This window comes from Microtus ochrogaster, chromosome 6 (genome assembly GCF_000317375.1).
Source record: "Microtus ochrogaster isolate Prairie Vole_2 chromosome 6, MicOch1.0, whole genome shotgun sequence".
Taxonomy (NCBI): Eukaryota; Metazoa; Chordata; class Mammalia; order Rodentia; family Cricetidae; genus Microtus; species Microtus ochrogaster.
The window spans coordinates 87,430,218-87,442,013 of NC_022013.1; the positions used below are offsets into that span (position 1 = coordinate 87,430,218).

Consider the following 11,796-nt stretch of genomic DNA (forward strand, 5'->3'; position numbering starts at 1 on the left):
ATATAAGTATGGACACTACTTAACCAAATAATCATTCCTCTGGTATTTTGCTCAGAAAAAAACGTGATTGAACTAAATAGCTCTTCAGTAACAGTAATTATGACTTGATTAGTAAAAGAGACATAGGTTTTGAAGGTGGATAGGCCTGAATTCAACACCTACCTTTGCCACTAACTAAACAACTGTGTGGGTTATGGCCTACAACTCAACCTCTCTGAGCTTTGATTTCTTGGCATGTAAAATGGGAACATTAGTAAGATAAAGTTTTAAATACTTTGTATATGGAAATAATGTAGATCAATAAATACTATATAATCATAAATAACTACTAGTGTTTTGTTTTTGGTCTCATAAGAGTCAATAAACTAAACCAGGATTTGAATGTGTAAAAAATATGAATAAGAAATTTATTGGATTAAACAGCAAAGTATGGCAACAGGATAAAAGTGGCATAGAGATGTCCACAGTTTGTACTGGCACTAGTGGACAGACAACACCTAAATTAAGATGTAGGTACCCTGTTGGGTCAGGTTGCCGTAAGAATCAGAAGTAACAACGCTGCTTACTTAACCCTACCACCAAAATCAAACTATTTCATCCTTGAGATCAGAGCAGCACCCGTCTTCTTTCTCCACAGCCTGGCTGGTGCTCAAGGAAAGTGTTAGGAAAACCACCCATTATAAGGAGCTAGGCACTGAGATTCGGAGGAACTCACCCCGGAGACTCCGTTGGTATTGCCCCAGACTGTCCTCCAGGGTAGAGTTCCCTGGGGACTTTGCCATGGGGTCAGAGATGGGAGTTACGCGGGAAAGTGTCCAGTGCACCCCTCCGAGGGCAGGCCTAGCGCTGGGGGTTGGGGGTTGCCTGTCTGCTTCCTGTCGCTGCTGTCACTAGGGAGCCAGGAACCCCGGACTGAGCTCCTGGGGGCTCTTCCTATCCCCTGGCCCTCATGGTGATCGTCGGGAGTTGTAGTTCACAGGCTCAAAGCTGCTGTTTCTAGAGTCCTATGAGTCCTCCAGCTACACTACGATTCCCAGAGGGCTAAGCGCTCAAGGCGCTTCGCCGGCAGTTTAGCGGCCTGAGCTCGTTGCCAAGAGACGGACTGGCAGGCCGCGCCCTTTCCCTTCTGCCCAATTTGGATTAGTCCCACTGTCCTGCCATCCTCCTGCCACCTGGATCGACAGGCTGAAAGAAGAGGCCCAGTGAAGGCCTCAAGTCTTCACAGTGGGTCGTTTGTGGAGTTGATCCCTGAGCCCTCTTAAGAATTCACTGTGAACTCTGTTTAAGTTAGGATTACTGTCAAAATTGTTTCTCTCTCGAAAATGAAGCTGTCAACCTTCCAAACAGCCAGAATGTGAAGGCGGCGGACACTACAACTCCTAGCATGCCCAGCGCCCCGCCCTCCGCGTGGAGTTGGCGCGCTGCCCGCTGGGAATCGTAGTCCGTGTTGGTTGCGGTCCTACTCGAGCCAGGCAGCTCTTTATTGTTCAAGCGACTCTTGCGAGCACGCCTGCGCAGTGGGCAGCTGAGGGAGCGTGTGGGTGAGACCCTCCTGAAAGCCCCCTTTCATTGTCTGGGTCTGGCGCCTGCGCAGTGAGGCGTCGCTAGGCCCCGGCTAGAGGAGGGAGAGGGACTGGCGCCTTGCCCTTCGCGAAGCGCCTGCGCACTGGGCGGCCGCTCGCTGCCGTTCCCGCTATGTGTGGGGCGTGTGTGGAATAACGTTATTGCCCAGCGGAACCGAGGGGGCCCGAGTCCACGGCGGCGGCGACGACGACAACGGCGACGGGGTGGGGGGAGGACAGCGTGGCAGAGACTGACGGGACGCGCCGCGCGCCCCGCCTCCCGGTCCGGTCCCTCTCCGCGGTGAGGGGTAAGTGATGCACTCGGGGTCGGCGCGGCCCGGGATTCTGCACGTCGTCGTCGTCGCCGTCCTCTGCTCCTGTGGCCGGGGGTCCGGGCGCGGCCCGCGGCGGGGTGGCGTGCGAGCCCGGAGGCCGAGGGGGGCAGCGCGGACGCCCCGTGCGGCCGCCGCCCTCCGGTCCCCTCCCGTCCCCTCCCCCACGGACTGCGGCCGGACACCCCGGGCCGGCTTCCCTTCGGTGCGCCAGCTCCTCTAGGGCTGGCTCCCGGCTTTGTGCAGCCGCCGCCGGAGAAGTCGGCAGACGCTGCGGGCGGAGCATCCAGGGAACGCGTTTTCCGGGGCGCCCATCCCTTTTGTAGGGTTGCTTTCGGGGTGTGAGGCGGGGGTGGGGGGTGTCGGACGACGAGCCTTCGGGTGGTGTCGGGAGGGCGTGGAAGCCGTGCTGTCACGCAGCCACCCCGGCGACTGCACCCCACGTCGCCTCCGGCTGGGTAGTAAACCCGCGGGAGGAGCGAGTGGCTTCCTGTGGGCTTCATTGTCCCAAGATTCAGTTGTGGCGTTTGGATCTGGTTCCCTTCCATTTTATTCAAGGGGAAGAAGAAATAGCAGCTGCGCTGACGCGGAAGGGAAGACAAGGAAATGTGTCCTAAGTCATATGATCTGTTTTCTGGTCTTGAGTAGTTTTACTGTTTTTTTTTTTTTTCTTTTCTCCCAAAATATAGAAAAGACAGGCTGTACCTGCTAGAGTCCAAGTCTGCCAAGGTGATCACTATAAAATTACTAGGTGACAATGAAGGCTGGGCTAGGTAGGTAGGGCCTACAGGGAAGCTGTTGTTTAGCAGGGAAATGAACCAGCGGAATTATTTTTTCCACTGGGTGGGTAATGCGTTCTTGTTCCTAAGGGAATACATTAGGATACGCTTAAAGCTAACAAAACAAAAAATAGGCCGGGTATATTTCAGTTTCAGAAATTGATTGGTTTTTATTCTGCTGATGAAAATTCAACCGTCGGAGAGGAATTTGTGGGTACAGACAATACGTTTATTTGAAAATACACCCTTGAAGATGATTTGAATCTGAAGCGCATGGTATTTGACACGCAGGCAATAGAATGAAGAGGATGAGGAGGGGCAGGTGGAGGCATAATGTGAGAACTACATTCATTATAAATAAGAATCTAAGTCTTTATGGACATAATCCTGTGTGCTTAGCCTTCAGAGACTGAGGAAATCACTGAGAAATAGTAAGGTTTTGTTTTGACCACTTTTTTTTTTTTTTAAATAAGACCAGGGATGCTTTTAGTTCTTTCTTTTGTTAGTATTACAAAACTTTGGGGTCCTAAAACAGGAGTTGTAAGTGGGCTTAATGGAAACCAAGAAGATGCTAACACTAACAAAGTTGGCTGCCTTGTCTGCCAGTAAGCAGTGGAAGGTAGAGCCAAACAAAACCAGAATCTGTACAGCACTGTGATCTTTCCCACTTGTGCGCCCTAGTCCTCTGCCTGCACAGATATACAGAACATCTCCACACACCTTGAGTGGGCTTTTTTCTTTTTTAAACTCGATTCTCAACAGTTGTATTAATTTACTCCTTGTGTTGTGTTATAAATTATTAATTATACTGAAATGGAACTTAAGTTTTATAGACTAAGGAAAAATATCTTCAGTTGTGCTTTTTGTGAAAAAAGACTGGCTTCCCTACTTATTAATAACCAAAACGTATTATGTCCTGACATTCAGTACTATTTTATAGTGTGGTCAACTCTATAACCTGTGTTAAAAATAAAATGTACATACAAGAACTTAATGATGTTTGTTTTTCTTTAATTTAGTGAATTATATTCTTCTCAACTTATACTAGAACTTATTATTTTTTTTTTTTTTTGGTTTTTTCGAGACAGGGTTTCTCTGTGGCTTTGGAGCCTGTCCTGGCACTAGCTCTGTAAGACCAGGCTGGTCTCGAACTCACAGAGATCCGCCTGCCTCTGCCTCCCAAGTGCTGGGATTAAAGGCGTGCGCCACCACCGCCCAGCTAGAACTTATCTTTTTGGGAAGGCTTATTTTATTTTAAAATGGGGGTTTTGTTAAAATATAACTTATTTTTTAATTCTCAATCTTAATGTTATTTTTAGAATGTGTTAGATTTTAGCCAATTTTTTTGTTTTTTCATGGTGGGGAGGTGGGTTCAAGACAGGTTGTCTCTGTAGCCATGGCTGTCCTGGAACTCACTCTGTATGTGTAGTCCAAGCTGGCCTAGATCTCGGAGATCTGCTGCCTCTGCTTCCCGAGAGCTTCCTGTGCTGGCATCAAAGGCATGTACCACTACCGCCAAGCTTTATTAGTTGGTTTTTTAGAGACAGGGTTTCTCTGTGCAGCTCTGGCTGTTCTAGAATTTGCTCTGTAGATAGGCTGCCTCAAACGCCGAGATCCACCTGCCTCTGCCTCCTGAGTGCTGGGATAAAAGGTGTTCGCCACTATGTCAGGCTTAGATTTTAGCCAGTTTTTAAAATTCATGATTAAATTCCATGTGTGAATTTTACTCAGTAAAAATTTAAATACATTTTACTAATAAATTTTATGGTACCCTAAAATAATTCTGTGTGGAATCTTCTTGTTTCTTACATTAGCGTTAGAATAATGAGATCTACATTGTGAATATTTATATCAGTTCTGCATGCTAATGCAGAAGGTTCTCAAAATTCTGTGTTTCACTTTCTCATTTCTTTTTATTTACTGGGGGGGAATCAAATCTTGGATTTATTACTGTATCTGCTAGTAATCAGATATTGCTCCTCTGGTGGTGAAAGCTCTGTATTTGACTTCTTATCTATATGGGTTTACAGAGAGTGTGTGTGTGTGTGTGTGTGTGCAGTTTGTATGCATGTTTACATGTGTCAGGGCATGCATTGCCTGTGCACATGGAGACCTGAGGTTAAAGTGTTCCTTGATTGCCTTTCTACATTGTTAATTTTGAGGCAGCGTGCCTCCATTGAAACCAGAGCTTATGAATAAGGTTAGTCTGACTAGACAGCTTGTTCCAGGGATCCCGTCTTTACCTTTTAAGACTACTATATCTTCCCCCACATTACTGTATCTTCATGCCCACTCAGCATTTGCATGGGCTCTGGTGATCTGAGCCCTGTCTGGTCTTCTTACATGCCTGGCAAGTCCTTTAATCGGACCTTATATGGTTTATCCACTCAACAAAATTCTGTCCTGATAAATATTTTTACTAATGGATGCATAATGATTTTTGTCCTCTGTCTTAAACATAAGGTTGCTAAGCAATGCCTATTCTAGTAAGAATATGATAGGTCATGGTAAGTTGTAAAATATCGGTAAAGCTGTAAATTATTCTGAATTAGCTATATACCACCAGTATTTGATGAGTAGACAATGATTAAAGCATTAAACATTGATCTCTTTCACACAAAAAATGGGGCATGTTTAGCGGAGTAAAAGCCCTAGACCATCTTTTCTCTTTTATTTTTTTTTTTTTTTTTATGTTTTTGTTTTTTCGAGACAGGGTTTCTCTGTGGTTTTGGAGCCTGTCCTGGAACTAGGAGACCAGGCTGGTCTCGAACTCACAGAGATCCGCCTGCCTCTGCCTCCCGAGTGCTGGGATTAAAGGCGTGCACCACCACCGCCCGGCCTCTTAATTTTCTTTAACAATGAAGATTTCTAGTAATTACCCATGGCAAAGTGAGCTTTGATTTGCTCTGGTGTTTTATGAGGGATGTGTTCAGTAATGGGTTCAGTTTTTGTGGTAAAAAAGAATAAGAAAACATCTGTGATTGATTAAACTGGATATATTAACTGTTTTGGCTGAAATGATTGTGTAACAGGATATGTAGTTTTTTAAGGCAAAGTAGCATAGCCAAAATGTATGGCACCCACTTACATATCAAACAAAAGCATAAAAGAAGCTAACAGGAGGAAACCTAAGCTCATATAAATTACTTACAGACAAATAGTGACTAAAATGAAGCAGGAAAATTTTTTGAAAAAAAATTGAAGCCCAGAGTTAGTAAATATCTGTTTCTGTGACACACGTTTCAGGATTGTTGAGTCTGTAACTGGACTCTTGTCTTTTAACTTAATCTTTTCCTGTAAGTTTACTGATGATACCTATTCCCTTATTGACATTGACGAAATGCTGGTGTTGGAAGCAGTTTACACGTCTTCTGTACAGTGTGCCTGCACAGTGTGCACATCGCTAATATTGTTGAGACCCAGCTTCTCCATGCACCCTTCCCTGGGCTTGCAAGGAAGCCCATTTAACTTCAGAAAGTTTATATTTATGGTTGTGAGCCTAGCCTTTAACGGCTGAGCCATCTCTCCAGCCCTAACTTCAGAAAGTTTAACGGAAGGTTGTTGCCAGAGTCCTAGGCCCTAGGAAGTCCCAGCTGACCAGGTTGAGCATGTGCTGCAGGGGCATAGAGAGAGGTGAAACCAGGAAGGAATTTCCTGGGTCTCAACAATATTAGCGATGTGCACACTGTGCAGGCACACTGTACAGAAGACGTGTAAACTGCTTCCAACACCAGCATTTCGTCAATGTCAATAAAGGAATTTCAAATTTTAAAAAGAGAGCTTACTAAAAATAATATGTGCTTTACCTGCTTGTAGAGATATTGACCATGTGTGTTCCTGGGGTCAGGTCCAGAAGAGGGTACCTGACTCCTAGAGCTGGAATTGCAGGCGGTTGTGAGGCACTACATGGAAACTGGGAACTAAACCTGGATCTTCCACACAATTTTTCTGTGTGGCTACACTAGCAAGGACTAGAATCTGCATACTAACCCCTGTCTTCTGGAGAATGATTAAAGTAGCTCTGGACCTATAGAAGATAAGGATCAAGTGGGGAGCCAGGGCCTGATGTAACCAAACTGTATTAGCTAAATTGATCTGATAGATCGTTATCTGGTTCTGCTGTGTCCTGTTGGCACCATGAAATCATTGATGCTTGAAGGGACAGCTCCGTTCCTTTTAGGGGATGATTGCTCCTGTTTAGGAGAGCAATCTAGGATCCTTTCAGAAAGTAAGACAACAGGGCTCAGTGTTCCTACAATGCAAGATATTGTAGTAAGGGACTCGAGAGAAAAGACGGAGGGAGCAAAGTGAGATCAATTGGGACAGTAACTGTCTTCAGGGGAGCAAAAGATAACTTCAAATGAGCCATATTGCAATTTTTAATATTTATATATATAAGTGACATTAATTATAATAATGGCTTTTGTTATGACATTTCATATGAGTGCATAATATATTTTGATCATCTCTCTTTCTCTCTCACGCGCGCACACATATACAGAACCTAGGGCAGTAGACAGGAGCCTGTGAGAGGAAAATATGATTCTTTGGGGAAACGGGAGGGTAGTAGAACACATGTGAGTTAGAAGGGTTAGGATGGAAAGTAGGGAGTGAGGACAAAGAGCTGGGGGACAAATTTGAAGTTATGGTCAACCATAACAAGGTATAAACAGCCCCAAATCTAGTGCTGATTTTGCTATATGACTTCTTCCTGTTAGCTGTAGCTGCTGTCTTAAGAACAATACACTGAGACTTTTCTCAATAAAATTTTTCAAAATTACCATTTACGACTTCATATTACAGTTGAGTCAGTTTACTGTCTCTATTCACCTCTGCGGTTATGGTCTGGCTGTAGAGTGTAGTGACCTGTCGCTTATTTACAACCATGTATTATGTTTGCAGTTTGAAGTTGTGTCACATCTTTAGCAACAGTAATGTTTTTCCAATTTCTGAGAAATGGGGAAGGAAGGGGAGTAATATAGTTCTTAAAAGTTACTTTCATGTAATTCAGAATGAAATTCTGTACTTCTGCTAATGTTAAAGTTCTTTCTTTTGAACTGAAATTGTTAATAAGTGGCAAGCTTTCTTGGATACTAGCAGTGGGTTTTGTTTTTCTAGTGTTTTTAGCCTTTCGAAAGTCAGCAGCTTTCATTTTTTTTGAAATGTTTGAAAATTGCTGATTAAGTCTATATAAACATCGTTATATTTACCTAGGTTTCACATACTCCATTTATTAATAGGTGATATTTCTGAAGCCATGATTTATCCTGACCTACTACTAAATTTTATCTTTTAATGTGAGTATAGTTAAAAATCTGTTGGGATTTTCTTGGATCGTGGTTCTGTCTTGTCATCTAAGGGATTAGTTTCACTTCTTGACTTTTGGACATATATAAATTTAATAAGCCATATCTCTTGTCATCATCCTTCCTGTCCATGTACTTGTCATAGCCAAGGATAAAGCCATCCAGATTTATAAATAGAATCAATGATACATAAAATATGCTGGGGGTGGAGAAGTAATACAGAGGAGATGAAAATTATTTGCATAGCTTTGGCTTTGTTTTCTTATTTCCCTGAGTAACAGGAATTATATGAAACTAAGAGTTTGGACGCTAAGGATAATAATATTATATGATACTAAAGCTGAGTAAGGAAGGGTGCTACGAAGGTGAGTTTATCAGAACCAAGAAAGGCCTTGCTGTGAGAAAGGATGTGACACAACTTTAGACTGCATGGCTTGAAACGAGGACAATAGTTATATTCCAACTGCATTTACACTGTAGCTACAGAATTGAGCTTGGAAACTAGATCAGAATTGTAGAAAATAAGCATTGACAAAACTTTGGCAGAAAGGAAAGGCAAAAGAAAATGAAAAATTATTAAAATTAAAGAGTAAGTGATGGTTGACATTCCTTTTTTCATTTTCAAAATGTCAGTACATACACTTGGTTCAAGTGGTCATTTTTATTGATGATGTATAAATTCCTTCTTACCCCAGTTTTGTAAATAATTATCACTTTTTCCCATGCATTTAAGTAACTTTATTATATTTTATTTATCCCTCAGTTCAAAGAAATAAAAATATTCTTAACTCTCCTTCCATCTCTGACAGGAAAGAAAGCCTCATTACACACTGTATCCTGAATGCTGTTATTTCTGAGTGTTTCAGAAATCAGTCTTAGAAACTCCACCCCATCCCAAGGATTTAACATTCCATCTTAGTTGGGGGGGGAGGCATGTAGGTATCAGAGTAGAGAATATTCTCACATGCAGTGTGGTTCTGCAAGGAATGGGTAAGTAACTTTGAGAACAAAGAGACCACTGTGATTGAGATGCATGAGAGGAGGGACGAGTAGGAGGAATTAAGACTGGAGGGAGCTTTTATTGCATGATGTTATTTAAGTGCCGTGGGAATTTATCGAGGGCTTTGAAAGGATTGCCCTGTTGTATAGATAGTGGCTAGAGGGGAGCAAGTATGGGAATAAGATGAACTAAGAAATAATTGGAGTGATCGAGACTGACTTTGGTGGGAGTAGATGTGATGGCAGTAATGAAAGCTGTCCATGTCTGGCTTTACAGAATCAAGAGCTGGGATTGATTATAAACTTAGGGATCATTACTGAACATCTAAGTAACCATGTCAAGTAGGTAATGGGATATATAAGACATAAATTCTGAGGTGAAGGGTTAAAGATAGATAAAATTTAACTCCACTGGTAAACTGGAAGAGTGCTGTGGGACAATGGTCTGTACCCTGTCACTTGTATTTTAAATAAATGCTGATTGGCCAGTAGCCAGGCAGCAAGTAGAGGTGGGACAACAAGAATTCTGGGAAGAGGGGGCTGGAGAGATGGCTCAGTGGTTAAGAGTATTGCCTGCTCTTCCAAAGGTCCTGAGTTCAATTCCCAGCAACCACATGGTGGCTCACAACCATCTGTAATGAAGTCTGGTGCCCTCTTCTGGCCTGCAGGCATACACACAGACAGATTATCGTATAAATAAATAAATATTTAAATATTTAGAAAAAAGAATTCTGAGAAGAGGGAAGTTTCAGTCTGGAGTCACCCAGACACAGAGGAAGCCAGATGCAGAGGTAGCATGATATGACTGCCTTGTTGAAAAAGGTACCAAGCCACATGGCCAAAACAAACAAGAATAATGGGCCAATATAAGTTGTAAGAGTTAATAAGAAACCTGAGCTAATAAGCCAATCAGTTTATAATTAATGTAGACCTCTGTATTTTTTTGTGACTGAACAGCTACCTGACCGAGCAGGACTGGGTGGGACAGAAACTCCGTCAACAGAAGAGGTCACTTAGGAAATTAAGGTGCCAAAAGGCCCAACATATGGGACCCTACATTGGACTATTAGTACTAGGAAAGATTGAAATGCAGTCAGAGATAAGAGAAAATTACATGTATGTGATGCCCCAGAAGCCAAGGGAGGCTAGAATGTTTGAAGGTAAGAGTGTTCGGACACTGTGTCACATTTAGGTACTTATACATCTTAAGACATATAGTACCCTCTCACTGGTGGTCTCTTAGCACATACTTTAATAGACCTCTCTTTGTTCTCATTTATTAATGAGAATGCTTGCACCATTCTTCCTCTAAATTAGCCATCTGTATCCTTGAACAAAGTTTGTTCACAAACAGGGCATTGTTGATTTTAGCTAGACTGACAGTGATCTGTTGGTGAGAGTTGATCAGGTGGTGCCTCGGTGTTACTAGTTGTGTCATATTGAATCTATTTATCTCAGAAGCTCGGTTTCTTCTGTTATGTTTAGTTAGTGTTAGGCTACATTCTCAGAGGCTTATTATACAAATTAAATGAAATATTTAATCACAGATTTTGCTTTGCATACAGCCTCAAATTGGATGCTACCTCATAAGAAAAATCTTTCACATATTCCATAGAAGTAATATTTACCTCTCGTGGGTTCTGTCTCATTGGGCAGTTTTGCATATCATTTTGTAGCATTCTGTGGCATAGAGAAAGGGGCACAATGCCAGGAAGAAGAAAAGAAAAAGCAAGCTTTTAGATAACTTTCTCCAATCTTCAACTAATCTGTTCCAAACTAACCTTATTTTGTTAGATGGTCTACTGGGTAAAGATTTGTTACATGTTACATGGAATAAAGGATAGCAAGTCAAACCTTAAAGCTTAAATAGGAGTCTTGTACTCCAGACAAAGAACTAGAAAACTGATCTGAGCAAATTCAAGGAAAAGGGAAAAGAGAGCCTACTGAACCAAAAGGAATTGAATAAAATATTCAGTTTATTGAAAAACACATTGAAAATAGGAAACTTTCTGTGGTAAGCTACATGAGACAGGGAATACATGATTTAAAAATACAAGAGCTGGCGTAGTATAGACAATGGTAGACTCTGCCCCGTCTTTGGCTCTAGGATCACAAAGTAGACAAGCACACACAAATGCAGTTATCCTCTCAGGATCCAAGGGGAGTTAAATCTTCCATTGTTTGAGACCTTGAAATAAAATGGGATACCGTTTACACCCATTAACATCTTCCTACATACTTAGAAAAAAAATCTATTTATGTGTGAGTGTGTATGTGTGTGTATACACACATAGATGTAGATCACGAGGAGGCCAAAGGGTATCTTGGACAGGCCAGTTCCCCCTTCCACCATGTGAGTTCCAGGAATTAGTTCTGGTTATCAGACTTGGCAGCAAGTGCATCTGTCCACTGTGTTCTCTCTGCTTGATCCTCCTATGTACATCATTTCTGTATTACTTAGATTGCCTAATACAATGCAGTGTTTCAATATAATACTATTTAATTATTTATATTAGTAGTATTTAATACAATACTATTCTCTGTCACTTGGAAAATGGTGGCAAATGAAAAATGGCTATATATTCAAAACAGGCAAAATTTGTCTCTCCTACTATTTTTTATCTGAATTTATTGAACCATGAATTTGAAACCCGTGGTAGTATGTGTTTGAGTGTGTCCCGATATATTTTGAAGACTACTGTTATTTGCTGTGATTGCTCAAGAGAAGTCTTTCTCGTTGTATAACTAACGCATTGCAGAGTAAAAAGCTACTTACTGCTTTCTTATTCTTTTTGTTTGTTTGTTTGTTTGTTTGTTT

The 11,796-nt window shown here is 42.1% G+C and overlaps 2 protein-coding genes across 12 annotated transcripts in view; one reads left to right on the forward strand and one right to left on the reverse strand.

Moving 5' to 3' along the window:
- Positions 1-898, reverse strand: part of Sdccag8 (serologically defined colon cancer antigen 8) — a 201,260-nt gene extending 200,362 nt beyond the window's left edge. For 2 of the 3 annotated variants that reach the window (XM_005348997.3, XM_026779834.1), the window contains exon 1: positions 716-782. In XM_005348997.3, coding sequence (XP_005349054.1) covers positions 716-782 — 67 coding nt within the window. Of the gene's footprint in view, positions 1-715 lie in introns of all 3 variants that reach the window. The other variant, XR_003377060.1, reaches the window with a different exon arrangement.
- Positions 899-1,599: 701 nt separating this feature from the next.
- The window catches only part of Cep170 (centrosomal protein 170), an 88,401-nt gene continuing 78,204 nt past the window's right edge, over positions 1,600-11,796 (forward strand). For 4 of the 9 annotated variants that reach the window (XM_005348998.3, XM_013346983.2, XM_005349000.3 and 1 more), the window contains exon 1: positions 1,600-1,870. The gene's annotated coding sequence lies outside the window, so the exon portion shown is untranslated. The remainder of the gene's footprint in view (positions 1,871-11,796) is intronic. The other 5 variants (XM_005348999.3, XM_005349002.3, XM_005349004.2 and 2 more) reach the window with 3 other exon arrangements.